The 16,080-nt window shown below is 29.0% G+C and overlaps 4 protein-coding genes and 1 long non-coding RNA gene across 12 annotated transcripts in view; 2 read left to right on the forward strand and 3 right to left on the reverse strand.

Annotated features, from left to right (window-relative positions):
* Positions 1 to 266: 266 nt before the first annotated feature.
* Positions 267 to 5,877, reverse strand: LOC105427701 (protein fem-1 homolog B). The gene is made up of 10 exons (XM_089083908.1): positions 4,964 to 5,877; positions 3,512 to 3,689; positions 3,209 to 3,426; positions 2,763 to 3,103; positions 2,531 to 2,691; positions 1,823 to 2,127; positions 1,339 to 1,568; positions 1,148 to 1,264; positions 973 to 1,079; positions 267 to 891 (listed from the first exon to the last, which is right to left on the reverse strand). The coding sequence occupies exons 1-10, from the start codon at positions 5,108 to 5,110 to the stop codon at positions 734 to 736; spliced, it is 1,962 nt and encodes a 653-aa protein (XP_088940034.1). The 5' UTR covers positions 5,111 to 5,877; the 3' UTR covers positions 267 to 733.
* On the forward strand, positions 5,610 to 7,470 carry LOC148934730 (uncharacterized). Its single transcript, XR_016141105.1, has 2 exons — positions 5,610 to 5,749; positions 5,871 to 7,470. It is a non-coding gene; the product is annotated as an uncharacterized LOC148934730 (long non-coding RNA).
* LOC105427699 (uncharacterized) lies at positions 6,454 to 11,088 on the reverse strand. 7 transcript variants are annotated; one of them, XM_011639565.3, is made up of 9 exons: positions 10,942 to 11,088; positions 10,587 to 10,788; positions 10,274 to 10,465; positions 9,947 to 10,130; positions 9,529 to 9,865; positions 9,016 to 9,447; positions 8,570 to 8,933; positions 8,056 to 8,393; positions 6,454 to 7,973 (listed from the first exon to the last, which is right to left on the reverse strand). In XM_011639565.3, the coding sequence occupies exons 2-9, from the start codon at positions 10,737 to 10,739 to the stop codon at positions 7,850 to 7,852; spliced, it is 2,124 nt and encodes a 707-aa protein (XP_011637867.2). In that variant the 5' UTR covers positions 10,740 to 10,788; positions 10,942 to 11,088; the 3' UTR covers positions 6,454 to 7,849. The 7 variants fall into 7 exon arrangements, with proteins under 7 accessions (XP_011637867.2, XP_011637865.2, XP_011637866.2 ...); XM_011639563.3 differs by having other exon boundaries at positions 10,587 to 10,805; XM_011639564.3 differs by having other exon boundaries at positions 10,895 to 11,039.
* A 705-nt stretch (positions 11,089 to 11,793) lies between these two features.
* Urod (uroporphyrinogen decarboxylase) lies at positions 11,794 to 13,946 on the forward strand. Of its 2 annotated transcripts, none has more exons than XM_011639553.3 (7): positions 11,794 to 11,862; positions 11,963 to 12,343; positions 12,461 to 12,619; positions 12,703 to 12,864; positions 13,004 to 13,141; positions 13,246 to 13,419; positions 13,612 to 13,946. In XM_011639553.3, exons 2-7 carry the CDS (start codon positions 12,047 to 12,049, stop codon positions 13,750 to 13,752), a joined length of 1,071 nt encoding a protein of 356 aa, XP_011637855.3. In that variant the 5' UTR covers positions 11,794 to 11,862; positions 11,963 to 12,046; the 3' UTR covers positions 13,753 to 13,946. The 2 variants fall into 2 exon arrangements, with proteins under 2 accessions (XP_011637855.3, XP_088940038.1); XM_089083912.1 differs by having other exon boundaries at positions 11,855 to 11,873.
* l(2)41Ab (lethal (2) 41Ab) overlaps positions 13,709 to 16,080 on the reverse strand; it is a 3,775-nt gene continuing 1,403 nt past the window's right edge. Inside the window, exons 3-8 of the mRNA XM_011639554.3 lie at positions 15,990 to 16,080; positions 15,415 to 15,825; positions 14,822 to 15,343; positions 14,408 to 14,698; positions 14,193 to 14,351; positions 13,709 to 14,104 (exon numbers count right to left, since the gene is read on the reverse strand). The exon at positions 15,990 to 16,080 is cut by the window's right edge and continues 153 nt beyond it. Of these exons, the coding sequence (XP_011637856.2) occupies positions 13,877 to 14,104; positions 14,193 to 14,351; positions 14,408 to 14,698; positions 14,822 to 15,343; positions 15,415 to 15,825; positions 15,990 to 16,080 (1,702 nt within the window). The 3' untranslated portion in view covers positions 13,709 to 13,876. The remainder of the gene's footprint in view (positions 14,105 to 14,192; positions 14,352 to 14,407; positions 14,699 to 14,821; positions 15,344 to 15,414; positions 15,826 to 15,989) is intronic.

The raw sequence follows: 16,080 nt of genomic DNA on the forward strand, positions 1-16,080 counted from the left end.
ATTTATGCCTTTAAATTTAGGCTGATGCATAGCTTAATGTTTAGAAATAATTGAGAAGTTACAGAGGACTTTCTTAAATCTAAGCGAAATCAGGAATTGTCTTAGTTATATTCGCTTTCATAACAATTACCATTACTGTGTTTCCAGTTTGCAATGAGCGTTTTCAAGAATATAGTTAAATGCGCAATTAGTGAGCGCAGTGAGCGTTTTCAAGAATATAGTTAAATGCGTTTACATAAAAAAAACATCTAGGCTTACACAACTGATCGTAGTTTGAAAAGTTTATTTTATTTATCACAGAGTAATTACAGTTTAAATCACTGAAAATGACAGCAAAAATTGAATGCACAATAGCCCTAATTATTTAAATACTTGCTTACGTAGCGACTATGCAGCAATATACTATCTATCCGTCTATAATATTTAATATAAAAAACAATTTTCGATAATCAGAAACGCGTATATCATTAACAAGAATAAGAATTATCAAGATCTGCATTGTAAAAATTCACACAGCTTCCACGAATCATTATACAATTGTACAAACAGTATATATAAATGGCACGTCATTGTCTTTTAAAAATATTTATGGGATTCCGATCTTATGCAAGATATTTAAATTACATATTATATATTATATTTTACTCGAATTATCTAGTAATTTTTACAAAAATATTATCAAGCATTACATACTTTGTACAAAATATCAATTCTTCGTGGCAATGAAGATTTGTCAACTTTGACTGAGTTCAGGTCCATGCAGTTCTATAAAGCTTTCGAGCGAACGTGGAACATTACCGTGATACGGCAGATTGTAAGTTTTAATTGCTCTAGCTGCCATACACGTTAATGATAATTTAGTCTGAGTACGTAATATTATTTTAGCTACACCTGAAATAGAAATTGAATAACGTCCAAATAATTCATATGCAGCGGTGAAATACGTAAACCAATAAAAATCCATAAACTTACCCGTAGTGACTATGTCATACGGTGTATGCCCTTTATTATTTACAGTATCCATATGTGCTCCAGCTTCTATAAGATCTATTATAATTGAATGTAAAGTCGCAAAATCGCTGGAAAGAGAAATAAGAAAATTATATGATTTGTATCAGTATAAAATCAAATAATCTTAATAGCATACCTAATTGCTTTACTGTAACCAACAATAATGTGAAGTGGAGTATTTCTTTCGTTATCCATTGCATTTACATTAGCACCGCAACGAATCAATAACTGTGCCGTAGCTGCACACGGAAATCTAGAAATCAAGCAAATAATTTATTTAATATGTTTCTAATTATTTATGTTATTTTACGTTGCATTTTGACATACTTGCAGACATCATTAGTATGAAAATCATCAACAGGAGTTTCAGCATTCACGGCAAGATGTAATAGAGTCTGCCCATCTTTCAAGCACACTCCTAATGCACATAATTTATGTACTAAATGATGTGCTTGTGTTAAATCCGATTCGTCACATCTGTTTCTATTAAGCGTTATTAATTTCGTCAGAATTGTTAGAATATATAGAGTCGTTGTAATGTCCGATTCCATCTCTTCCTATACAAACATTATTTCAAATATATGGAAACATATTTCTATTTGTCACAATGATGTACAATTGCTTGCATTATTCAACATAATTCATCAACTCTTTTCGTTTTTGCCAAGTAATTGGACTACGTCATTAAGTATATAAACGAGACAGAAAAATTTTTAAGTATCAAACATTTTGTTGAATGCAAACAGCATTAATACATACAATGGTATATTATAAAATACAATCCATATAAAAAATTTTTTACAAAACTTACAATATATTGATCGAGATCATCCTTAGAATCTGGATTCTGGATTTTGTTTTTGTTTCTATTCAATTTCGTTACGCTTGCATTCAGAACGTTTATCACTTGAGAAAGATCTAGATAAACACCCACATGTATCATTTGCGAGAACACTTGTGCGAATCGAAGAAGATCCGTCATAACAGATAGATCATTTAGTTGTCTTAATTCTAAAGCATGTAACCATAGGTCTATGCATCTATCGAATCTAGCGTTATCCGCAAATATGGCGCCTCTGAATATTATAGGATGTGGCAGTTCTGGATTATGAGGACCTGACAAACAAATAATATAGTTATTAACTAGATAAACAGAGTAATGAGCCAAGCTAGATGATCATGCTTATTATTCTTCAATTGTTAAATATGCATAATAATCAAAATCACAAACGTCTGATTTTTGATTGAAGTTATTCTCAGTGCAATAAATTCGGCAAATCGTTAATTATTATTTATCTATTTTTTGATTTTTCATCTTCAAGTCTATCATTATTAGCATCTTTACAATTATTATTTATAAATATATGTAAAACAAATGAACAAGCGTGACATAATAGATAGCGTATCGGTCTACTATTCTAAAAAAATCCGGGTTCGATCCAGCGGATTCGGATTAGAGCCAAAATATTTAGCTCGTCGATAAGCCAAATTTCAATATGGATATTATAAGTATATCTACCTAATATTCTCTCTCGAATAGCGAGCGATTCCATGTGTATGGCATTAGGATTATCTTTGATACTCTCCAATTTTTCTAATGTCTCGCATTCCTTCCAATTTTCGTACGCTTTTACAATCGAACCTAATCGCTTATATATAATATTATCAGGATCACTGTATCTAGAACAGAAGAAAAAAACAATATGTAATAATGGGGGAAAAAAAAACCAGAGAGATCCTTTTCCCTTTACCTTAATTCCATTGCTCTGCGTAGATATGTGTACGCCTTAATTAGACAATAATTGTCTTTATCATTAGCGTAAGATGCTCCAAGTAGCTCGAAGGCATCTATTTCCTCCTCCTTTGTCGTTTCTTTCCTTTGTGTTAAATATATAACGACATCCTCGCGCGTTCGCTCGGCGGCCGTTATTAAAGGCGTCATACCATTCACATTCGTTGTCACTTGCGCTCCATATTGCAGCAGTTCGCGTACAATGACCACGTGTCCACACTCGGCGGCAAAATGCAAAGCCGTCGCTCCACAATACGCTTTTTTGTTCGGATCTGCCCCTTTTTCCAATAGAAAAGTAACCTGTATCAGAGGAAAACATTTAGAAATATATACACGAAATGATACGCATAATAAACAAACATAGAACAATAACTTTTATATTGTAATTCATATAAGCATACTCACGATATCAAGATGTCCCTTGTATGATGCTATCATAAGGCAAGTGTTGTTGAATGAATTGGGAATATGTATATCCGCTTGGTGATTGACCAAATATTTAACGATGTCCAAACGTCCATTGAAACATGCCGCTCGAAGCGGAGTAGAGTTAGTTTTTGTTGCGTGATTCACGTTCGCTCCTGCTTTCACGAGAGTTTTAAGAACATTCAGGTGTCCTGCTCCTGAAATCGACATGTACTATTCAGAAAAAAGTATCGCTAAAAAATTATTATAATGTCTGTATATATTTTGTTTCTTTTGCTGTACCTGCTGCGGCCCAAAGCGCTGTGGCTCCTTCAATAACGTATCCATTGAATTTGACGGTTCCTTCCTGTTCTAAATCAGGATTGAACTTTTCAAGCAACAGTCTAACTACTTTGTTATGCCCGTAACGTGCGGCAATCACTAAAGGCGTACAACATTGTCCATCATCTTCTACAATTTTCTGTCAATTCAAATTTATAATTTCATAAACTGTACTTTCTGTAAATTATGAACAGTTATCAAGATTCTGTTTTGCTATAATAAGTGAATATTTAATGAAAAAAAAAAAAAAAAAAGATTATATAGTACTTTGTTACTAGTTTGTGTGTATAATGATTTCTGAAATTAATATAACATAAATATAACAAAAAGATTTTGTTAAATAAAAGAAATTTTATAATTCATGTTATTATAAACAATATCTATAGTTTCTCTATGTATACATGTATATATTTAGAGCCTTATGTTGCAAGTTGTCCTGAATAATTCTTTATAGGTATTAGTGTCACACACTTTTGATATTTATATAAGAACAATTTAGCCTGGAAACTTTAATTATACTAACTTTAATTATCAACATAATTTGTGATTAAAATTAATAATAAATATATAATAACAACATATATTATCTAATAACATAAATCTAAATATAATAGGATTTTTAAGTAGCCAAATATATATACTAATTGGATCAAATTTTTATCTTGGTCTAGTATTTTTTAAATATTTTTTGTTTAGTTTCCTAATAAATTTTCAATATAGAATGAAAGTTATATTACAATCCATATGTATTTTTTCTCTTTTTTTTTAATTAGATAAAAAAAAATATCAAATTGAATATTTGTTTAATAAAAGTAATTCACACTTAAAATTTTTATCAGTGTATCTTTATCAAGATATTTAATAAATACACACACTTGTAATAATAAAACTATATATAACAATAGTAAACATTCTTTTCTATTTTATTGTATTATTATTTTTTCTAAAATCTCATTATTGAATCTTTAAGAAATATAAATAATTACATTTTATGCATTTAATATATGTATAATTTTGAAGTTATTTCAAATATTTCCTCTATATCCTGCTGCTCTCTATCTAAAAATGATATAATCAAGTATTCCTTGAAAATAACAAATTATCCTGCATACAGTGCTTATTACAATTGCTCATTGCAATTTTCTAAAAATAATAAGCCAAGCGGTGATGACGAATATTTCATGATCAAGTCGGGCTAGTCAACAGGTGACTTTACAAGCGATTAATACTTCTATGTAGATTAACTTTAATCTCAGGTTTAATTTATTTTATTTTAAATATTTTTTAAGTTCTAAAAATTAGAAAAAAAGATAAAAAGTAAATTAAATCGTAATTAAGATTAATATACAATTAGTAAGAAATGAATATTAAAGCGGCGATATAAAAATGAGATGTAACGCAAATGCGGCTTACCTTGTTAATCAACTGATTGATGTCGACTTCGGACTTGTCGTACAGCAGGGTATAAAGAGCAATCGCCATTCCATCTTTCGCCGAATAGTAAATCCGCTTGGCCAGCGACTGCTGAGGCTCCTCGATTATCTCGCACGTGGTGTCCATCCTCGTGCCCTCCTCCTCTCTCCTCTCCCTCTGTCGTTCTATCTTCCTCGACCGCGCGACGTTCCGGAGTAGAATCAGCTGCGACCACCCAAAAACGGGGTAACCTCAAAACTCATGATCCTCGCTCCTCGTCAGCGTGCGGAAAATACATCACACACTACTGCCCGCCGCCACCGCCGTCGTCGCGATCTATTTTAAGATCGCGTTGCGCGCAAAAATATAGCGATTCCGAATGCAAAAATAAACTGCAACAAAGCGGTTTTTGCGCGGCGGCGCCGTTGAGCTCCTTTGTTGCCACCACGTCGACGTCAAACGCTGCGCGCGTGACCCCAAACCCTCGCGAGATCCTTGAAATCCATGCGATCACGTGCCACGTGTTCAGATTCTAAAGCACAGCTCACCAGGCGATGTCCAGGGGATGTTGTGATATCGCGCTGCGATTATATTGTATTTTAGGCTGAAAACAATAGCAGAATTGAGCTCGATCGCTTTGTTATTATTCGGAGACACTACGTTGAAACCAGATGATTTGGAGATCAGCGTTATCTCGCGAAATTGGGAAAAGCCGAGAGTGGAAAGAACGCCGCTCCAGCAGTGATCAACTCCAAGGAATATTCTCGTAAAGCACGTTGCATAAAGGTACAGAATTACGCTCCTTCGATAGAATACTAGTGACTACTACCGCAGCCAAAAGATGGTGCAATCCATTGGCGTCATACACGGCCGAAGATATATCCGATAATGAAAATACAAATTTTAGGATTCCTCTGCACGATTCATACGAACGAAAGCCAAGAGCCATACGGAACGCAACAAATCAGATGTCATTGGCTGCATTCAGCAAAAAAAGGAGCTGTTTTAAGATTCTTTAATATGATTGGTTTATACGTTTAGATTCAGTGAGGAATTAGGGACAAGAGCCAATCATATTAAAGGATCTTTACGACATGGCAAAGTCACTCTCTCCGCTGAAAGCAGCGTCAACAATGAATGTATTATAGAAACTACAGAGTACGCGGAATTTAAAATGCAGTATATCACTAATACATTTGAATATAATAAATCTGAAAATCATTTCAAATATAATTTATATATATATATAAATCAAATTTATATTTTATAATTAATGAATATTTGGATTTGTTACATCACTGCTTTAAAACAGATACTTCATCTAAGATCTTTAAAAGTATTTTAGGACAGAATTTATGTATGAAGTTAACTAATAATTAATGATTTCTCTAAACATGCAATTTTTTTTGGTATTTTTTTATATATAGTTGTTTGATATTTTTTTATAGTTGTTTGAAATTCTTTGAAAGGTTTGATAGTTATCCAAATAATTTTAAATTTCATTTCATTTATTTTATAACTTTTTATGTCTATATACATATAATATTTTTATAATACATCTTTGTTATAATGTTCTGAGTACAGACATCTACAAATGTGTAGATATCTGTCACTCTTTCTCATCGTTCACTTTCATAAAAATTGTTACAAGGTAATTATAAATATCTATTTGTATTATAAAAACGTATATTATTTTTCTTTTGTTTTCTTATATATATCTTGTACTCTTCTGAGGTAACAAAAAAGTTATTACATATACAGGCGGCTGAATGTCTAGACGCGACTCAGCATAAAGTAATATTATTGATTAAAAAGACAAGGTCGCTTTGAATGCCGTTCCCTCATCGACAATCACTTGATACAATCACAGCATCATTGTCATGACACGTAACTTGATGATGCACGCAAATTGCATCATAAAGTTTGCATATTTCACAAGATTAAACTCGTTCTCGAATTCTAACCGCAATATACACCGCCCTCTAATCTTTTACTATTAGCGAGATTCATTACAATAACAAAAAATTATATTTCTATACTATATAGAGACGCAAAAAAGTTTCATATCACATTGCAATGAAGATTTTTAACATTGCATACATATCATACAACCAGATGATTTTTACGCATCTCAAAATATTCTCAAATATCCAACATAAATATTCAAATTTTCAAATTTATTTATTAAATTTGTTATTTTTTATTATATGAAAATTTAATATATGAGATACATAAATATGTATCATAATATATATATAATATATATATATATATATATATAATGTAACATAAATGTGTTTATATATGCATTATATATATATATATATATATATATATATATATATATATGTATATATATATATATAATATGTACAATGAAAAAAGTAATTCTAGATTGAAGAAGAAAGAATTAAGATTTTTAGAATTTATGAATATCATATTTTTTTTTTCGCTCTTTCAACACTTATGATGTATGTTCTGTATATATATATATATATATATATATATATATTTAAAAAAAATTTCAGAAACTGAAAATAAATCTAATGTAATGCCAAAATCAGAAATACTTCTTTCTGTTTTTGGCATTTTTTTATATCTGTATTGAAAGAGCGAAAAAAAAAATATGATATTCATAAATTCTAAAAATCTTAATTCTTTCTTCTTCAATCTAGAATTACTTTTTTCATTGTACATATTTTTATATAATAGCAAATAACGTTAATATTAATAAATATCTTGATGTTCGATGAGTTGGATATACAAAAGATATTTAAAAATATGCATCAACTATGCTATATGGAATACCTCATGTACCAAGAGCTGTGTGCAAAGATGTTTTGTATAATTATAAATTCGTATACATTTGCACCAGTATTTCACATTTTATCGACGATATCCTATTGTTATATATTGATATTTTGCACGTCTTCGTGCATTTCTACGCGAATAAACTCGTTGAAAGTACCAATCCGATGCACCATACCGTTGCTTTTTATCTTCATGAGATCTGCATGAATAAAGGACATTTTTAAGAATTATATTTGTAATAGATTATATCATATAAAATTATATAAATTAAAAATTAATACTTTTCGACATCGTTTTTTCGGTCTGTATACATATAAAACTGATCGTTTTGTTTCAAAATCTTGCGGCTATCAAATGAAGAATGTTTAGATTTTTGGTAATTAACAGTGTCCTTTGATACATGATTCTTCATTTTAATATGAGAAGATACATGTTTCTTTTCATTATTTGCTTTATCGTCAAAAACCTTTTTGGTAGAACCGTTCGATTTAGAATAATCTTTTTTCTTTGGTCTATTTTTTTCTTCTGCAAGTAATATTTGTGCAGAATTTGCATGATTTGATGCAGCCTTTTTACTAGTTGTATCACGTTTTTTATGTTTATAATTCTTTTTTTTATACTGAAAAAAAAAGATTTGTATTTATTATGTGAAACTTTGCATGTAATCTATAAATATTATATTAATAAATAAATAAAATATATATTTACTATCTTTTATGTTAAAATCTTTAAATATCTCTAAATTCACAATATAAAATTTTTAAGAAATTAATTCTACATTAATTTACAACTTACATTTGATGCGGTGTCAAGTGTGGTCATATTGATATTAAATTGTGAACAATAGTTGCTTGAAAGGGGAAACATATTTTTCAACTGTGTTAAAATATCAAAATTATCCTTCGATATGTCATTTTCTGATAATACTGTTGATTGTAAGTAATCACTTTTTCCTTTACGATGTTTAACTGAAATTTTTTCTTCTTTATTATCCTCAATCAATTGTTCTAAGAACTTATTACAGTCAGATAGCATATCTTTCAAATTATGTACTTTTTTATTTAATTCATACTTTAAGATGTTTATTTTTTCTGCTATCTTAGAGAGAAAAAACTGAGAAGTATTGTATATCTTATTATTGGCGTTTTGTAAAAACCTGCTATATGATAAAATAGTTTAAATATACGATAAGAATTTACAAGAAAAATTAAAATATAAAAAAGCATGTCATATATACTTACTCCATATTAAATGTAAATTTATTTTGCTTATCTTTATTTTTAAAAGAATTATGTCTATTATCATAAATTTTATGGATATCTTTATTATACTTTGTATGCATTGTTGAGTCATCAGTTTTTCCGATCTGTTTCTTTATATTTGTTTTTATATTTTTTTTTATAGTTGCTTTATCATCAAAATTTTCTGACATATAATTTGAGAAACAAGATGTGTTATAATCTTTAAAAAGCTGATTACTCTCAGTCAATTGTTTTAAAATTTTATCATCAGCTAATATGTTTTTTAAATGACACATTTTTTTATTCAATTTATATCTCTCTTTATTATATTTATTATATATTTTTGATGTTACTTTGCTCGCTTTTTCTATTAAATTAGAAAGAAGAGATTTAGAAATATTACGTATGTTTTCACTATCATGTTGCAAGAAACTGTAAATAATACCATAAGTTAAATATATAATTTATATTTAGAAATAAATATCTAAATGTTAGGTTATCACATATACTTACTTTAAGACAATGGAATTGGATATATCTTCTGTATTATTATTCATTAATTTTAATTTATCATAAAATTCTTTGACATTATTCATAATATTCAATGTCTTGTTTATTTCATTTTTCAAAGAACTATTACCATCATCGTAAATTGTTAATGATGACAGTATATATAGAGATTCTTGAAGTTGATCCAGTGGATATACAGTAAAATTAAATGATTCCTTAATAATCACGATAGGTTTTGTTTCATTTGTTTCATTAGAAGAATTAGTAATTTCTAAGAATTGCTTTGTAATTTTCTTATCCAGTGGGATATATGCTTTAATTTCATTCAATATACTTTTCACTAAAAATTAACATTAAATCACAGCTCTTCAATAAATTTTAAACCTCTTATAGAATTATATTTTTTACCTTCCTTTCTTACCTTCCTTTAATCCCTTACAAGTATTAACAATATTATGACTCGCAATCTCAAGATTTTTGGTATTGATTGTATTTGAGATTGGACAAGTTTCAGGAATCATGAAAAAGTAACCAAGCATCAAACCCAGAATTAAACCAAGAACGAAAGTATTAAGTTCTAAGTAAGAAATGTTCCATTTATTTCTCTAGAAAAAAAAATTTATATGTAATTTTCTTATCTTAAAAATCAAGATATTTGGAATATCTTCTTAGATAATAAGATAATCTATAAATAAATTAATAAAATAAAATTATGCTTAATTATTAACTATTATATGCGTCTATTTACCTGTGCTTCTACCATTTGCAAGGACTTATATGGCTTAGAATTAAACTGACATACTTCAGAGGAATTCGTATTAATAACATCTGTGTCACTTTCCGTTATCACAGATATACCATCAGATATATCTTCTGGTTCTATATTTGTATAAGATCCTTTATCATAATTTTTCGTTTGCACTACCTCATCATCCATATTCTTAAAAAAATGGAAAATACAATAAACATCCTGTTTTACTTTGAGAAATTATTTATGTTTGTACAGTAATATATTGAGACATTAATTGCAACATATTTTACATGAATATCATTATGTTCACCTTCTCCATATTCTCTGTACTTTCTGGTGATTGCAAATCCCCATTGTTATCGCTTTGATCGCTAATCCAGCTTAATTTTATCCATTCTTGCTCGTCTCCGACCACTTCTGTTTCTTCTACAAGACATATGTTGTTGATATTAACGTCATCCATTCTTTGTCTCGAGCAACAGCTTGTGTAATTCTTTCGAATGAAACTTCGTCTATAAACGCGTACGAACTGTTAAAACAAAATTCAAAGATTCTCAAACTGAGTCACTTCAAAAAATATTTTATTGAATATGTGCCAATTAAATTTCAAGCACGAACGTTATGCTATTTCAACAATTATTCTATTAATACATATTCCACATTACGGTCCAATCAGAGTTCGTTCGATACAGCAGCTTACTTTCCCGATTTACACCAAGAATAAATAACTTTGAACAAGAAAATCCAAAAAAACTGGTTTGATGTTTACGTCAGTCAAGAAGAATAAACGCGAAGAATAAACAATGATCGCGTTCAGGCAGTAGAATAGTAACTTGATACCAATTAAAATGATTGGTTCTTCCCCATAGATCCTGCTAGTTATTCCTAGGTTAGGCGCCAATTTAACAGTTTATTAATTACGACGAATGTGAAATGGATGAGAATAGCAATGTTAAAAGTCGCCAATTTTTGTATGTATTTGTATGTGTGCGATATAAAATATTTAATTTTGTATCACAAATTATTTACTATTTTATTTTATTTTTTAATTGAATATCTTCAAATTTTCATTTATAATTATAATTTTTTGCGGAATAGAAAAAGAATAATTCTATTTTTAAAAATTATTATTATTATTAACGTATATTTTTTATTTTATGAAAACAAAAAAATGTTAAGATAAAATGTTTAATTATATAACGTATATTTAGATTGATTATTTTTATTAATTTTAATCTTAATCTTAATTTAATAAACAAAAAATTTAACAAAATGTATAAATATGTAATACGTTTTTATTATTTTTAATTTTATTGTTATGTTTAATATGTTTTATATAAATAACAAGTGTAATTATAAGTAAATCTTCAAAGTATTTATTTTTTTTTATTTCTAGTATGTGTATGTTTAATTTTAAAAAGATTAATATTTTACTTTTTAATACTTTTTTTTAATTTTATATAATATACCATCTTAAAATTTGGCGCTTTCTGTAACTAAGCATATGTCACGTGTCACGTGCCACGTGCTTGCAATAGACATCATGGACGTCCTTATTGGAGTACCATGAATATGAAAAATTTTAGGTGAAATTAAAGTATATACTATCAATAATTATTGTATATTTTACAGCACTTGAAATATATTTTAGCATATTTTTTGTATATTTCTAAAATCATGATCTAGAATATAAAAAAAGTGTAATAAGAAAAAAATTGGTAAGAGAAGCGACAAAATTTCAAGGGACGCAAAGTTGTCAAAGAATTCAGAATGATTGAGCATAAATTTCCATCTTTAAAAAATGATCGAATATTAAAGGCGGCACGTGGACAGCCGGTTGACAGAGTTCCAGTTTGGGTTATGAGGCAAGCGGGGAGATATCTCCCGGAATTTCGGGAGGTCAGATCTCGGCATGATTTTTTCAGTATCTGCCAAACACCTGAATTGGCATGTCAGGTGACATTACAACCGATAAAACGTTTTGACTTAGATGCCAGTATAATATTCTCGGATATTCTGGTGATCCCACAAGCGATGGGTCTGAAGGTTGAAATGACACCGGGAGTAGTGAGTATCATCTTCTAATTATACAATGAATTATACAATGATACTTATAGTATTCGTTAATATGCGCCGTATTCATTATTGCCTCTCTATTCTCTGTAAATAAGAAGTATCTGTTAGGGTCCAGTCTTGCCTCAGCCTTTAGCTGATCCTGATGATTTAACAAGACTTGTTCGACCAAATGTAGATGAAGTTCTAAAATATGTCGCAGATGCTATTACATTAACTCGACATGAATTGGATGGCAAAGTGCCGTTAATAGGATTTACAGGAGCTCCTGTAAGTATTATTTAAAAAAAACAAAATTGCACATAATATGTTTCTGTTGTATTGTATATATTACATATGTTTATTTGTTTTAGTGGACTTTGATGGGTTACATGGTTGAAGGAGGAGGCAGTTCTACAATGGCAAAGGCAAGATCATGGTTGTATAAGTATTCAGAAACCTCACACAAATTGTTACAAATGATTACAGATGTTATCGTAGATTATTTAGTGATGCAAGTGAAAGCTGGCGCTCAGGTATAATTAAAAATATAAAATATAAAAAGTTAAGAAAAGTTATGAAAAGATATTCTTAACTCATGTATGTCAGTATGTTACATGATACATATAATAATTATGTAAATCTCAGAGACAGTGACAATTCTTTTTTTTCAAGTTACTTCAAGTATTTGAAAGCAACGGAAATTATTTGGATGACGCATTATTCATGAATTATTCTTTTAAATACCTCAAACAAATTAGCGAACGTGTTCGAAAGCAATTAAAAGAAGAAAATATACCAGAAGTACCTATGGTAAAACAATTAACTCAATTATTATCAATGTTTGACATGATAATTGACAAATCATTTTAAGAAATAAGTACAAAGTGAAATAAAAATTGAATGCTTGTTTCTAGATTGTTTTTCCAAAAGGCGCAACTATGAATTCTTTAAAAATACTTGCAAAAGACCAGACTTATGAAGTTATAGGTCTTGACTGGACTGTAGATCCCATAGAAGCCAGAAAACAACTTGGTTCAGATATTACATTGCAAGGTAACATGGATCCTTGTGCAATGTATTCTTCACAGGTATATTCTTCTTTAAAAAAATATATCTAATTTCGATTTTAAACATGATTATTTTGTTGTCATTTTACATGCAAAAATGTATATGTTTAATAAATATACCATAATTAATAATGATAATAATTATTGTCAGTAGATCTAATTTCGAAATATTTATATGTTATAAATATTGAGTGTATTAATTTTTGTCTTTAGGATGAAATTGTTGATCGTGCACAAAAAATGGTATCAAATTTTGGTAAAACCCGATATATTGCTAATTTGGGGCATGGCATTTTACCGGATACTCCAATTTCATCCATGGAGGCTTTTATTAAAAGTGTACACTCTGCATAAATATATACTTCATAGGCAAAAGCATACACTTATTATATATGCATTTGTTATAAAATGTTCAATTATTATAATTAACGATATAATGATAGCGTTCACCTTTTTCTTTTTAATTTGTGTTGGGATTTCATACTATTTTTAATGTTAATAGTATTTTTTGAATATTATTTTTCAATAAAGGAAAATCTTGACTCGTACGTTCCATTACATGTTTCAAATAATCACGAAGAATCTGTTCGTTTTGGAATTCTTCATTTAGCGTAGTTTCATTCTTAAATAGCATCTTGTATTGGCCCTTTTTAATATCTTGTAGCATCTTGGCTTTTCGTTGTTTAAAAACTAACGCTTGCAAATTCTGCAGGTAACAAATTTTTTTAGTTATAAAATTATTAAGAATAATTCTGAATCTTATAAAATTAAGGAAATTTAATCCCGTTACATACGTGATATTTAATAGCTTCCGCTTGTATAATCTCTTGTTCTATGTTTGGAACATCGTCTTCTATTATTTTCAATGCTGTCCGCGATTCGTTGCATTTGTCTACTGCATCTTTCATTTTATTTTCCAGTTCCAAAATTCTGTTCTCAATTTTTTTTGTTTCCTAAATAATTAATCAGAATTCAGGCGTCCATCAAGTTGGTTTCAGGTAGAACTTACCTTCACGATTTGTTTTATTTTTAATTTTTGATCGGCAAGACGTTTACAGAATATAACTTTCTGATTGTGTTGCCCTTTGGGATCTTTTTTAAATTTGCCCATAACTTTGTCTAATATAATATCTCTCCGCGCAACACAAAACTCCATGTCTTGGATCAATTTTTCTTGCGCCCTACGCAAATGTGATAAGCGCATTTCCATTTTATGAATTTCACTTTTCATCGCTGTGATATCGCCATCGCTGCTACGTTCATCTCTCATTTTTTTCATCGTTTCTTGCAATAACTGTACCTAAATGTACAATTAAAAATTGCAATATTTTGTTTGATATTAACATATATATATATATATATATATATATATATATATATATATATATGTGTAATATGTAATATTTAATATCTAATATATTACTTTCTTCTCCCATGATAAACTTTCTTGTTGTACCGCATCTAGATCATCCTTCAGAAATGCCTTTTCTTCATATAATTGTTTTAAATCACTTCGTAGCTTTATTAAATTTAATTCTGCATCCTCAAGAGATTGTATCCCTTCGGTTTTTGTAATAGAATTTTTGTCTTCCAACTCCTCCTTTAATCCTTTTTGTATGATTAATTGTGTATTCATTTGTACCATTCTTTGTTGCAGTAGATTTAATGTTCTTTCCATGTTCGATTCTTCTTTATTAAGCATTTCCAAAGCATGCTCTAGCTTCAAATTCTTTTGTTCCATAATCATAATTTCTTTATTAAGAAGATTAAGTTCTTGTAATTGTAAATCCTTTTGTTGGCTCAGTGTAATCATATATCCCTCTTGGCGAATCCATAATTGCTGTGCTTTTTGATTATTTTGCTGAACTTCTTCTATATTCTTTTCCAAGGTTTTTATTTTCATGTCAAGTGGATTAAGTTCTTCACCGTCCCTGTGTGATAATATCTGTAAAAAGAAATGACTAATTGTGTGTAAGTATTTAATGTCCTTAGAGAATCTTCAATTAATGTTTTTACCTCTTCGATGATTTTGTTCAAGCCGATGAGTTTTACTTGTTTTCTTTCAATTGCAACATTATGTTTCTTAATCTCTTTTTGAATCTCATCTATCTCTTTTTCCTTTTTATCATTACTCCGTAAGAATTCTTCTAATTCTATTTTCTCATGAGATTTATACGAATTGAGTTGTTCCAATTCCAATAATTTCTTGCCGTATGAATTTTCGGTTTCTACCAATAACAATTCTTGTTCCTGTATTGTCTCTTTAGAATCTAATAATAATTTATTTAAATACTGCGCCGCTTTGTTATGCGCAACTTTTTCTTCTAGTTTGCTATATATTGTATTTTCCAACTCGTTTTGCTTATTCAGATATTTTCTAAATTCTTTATGAGTTTCCTCTTCTTCATATAGCAAATATTGCCATTCCTAAAATATGGAATCGTTATAAATGGAAACATAAAAATAATTCCACTTTCGTGGAAATTCATTAATCATTGTAATGAATCGTAAATATTCATTGAAAATGTAATAGTTATAATTTTTTTTTTTTTTTTTTTTTCAATAAAAGATGTGCAATAACTTCTACGTACATTATTAATTAGATCAAATTCACGTTGCTCTTGTTCACTAAATTTTGCTATTTTAACTAATTCAGATTCGAAATGATTGAGTTTATCATTT

Source organism: Pogonomyrmex barbatus, unplaced genomic scaffold (genome assembly GCF_055798465.1).
Source record: "Pogonomyrmex barbatus isolate J1 unplaced genomic scaffold, ASM5579846v1 scaffold8, whole genome shotgun sequence".
Lineage (NCBI taxonomy): Eukaryota > Metazoa > Arthropoda > Insecta > Hymenoptera > Formicidae > Pogonomyrmex > Pogonomyrmex barbatus.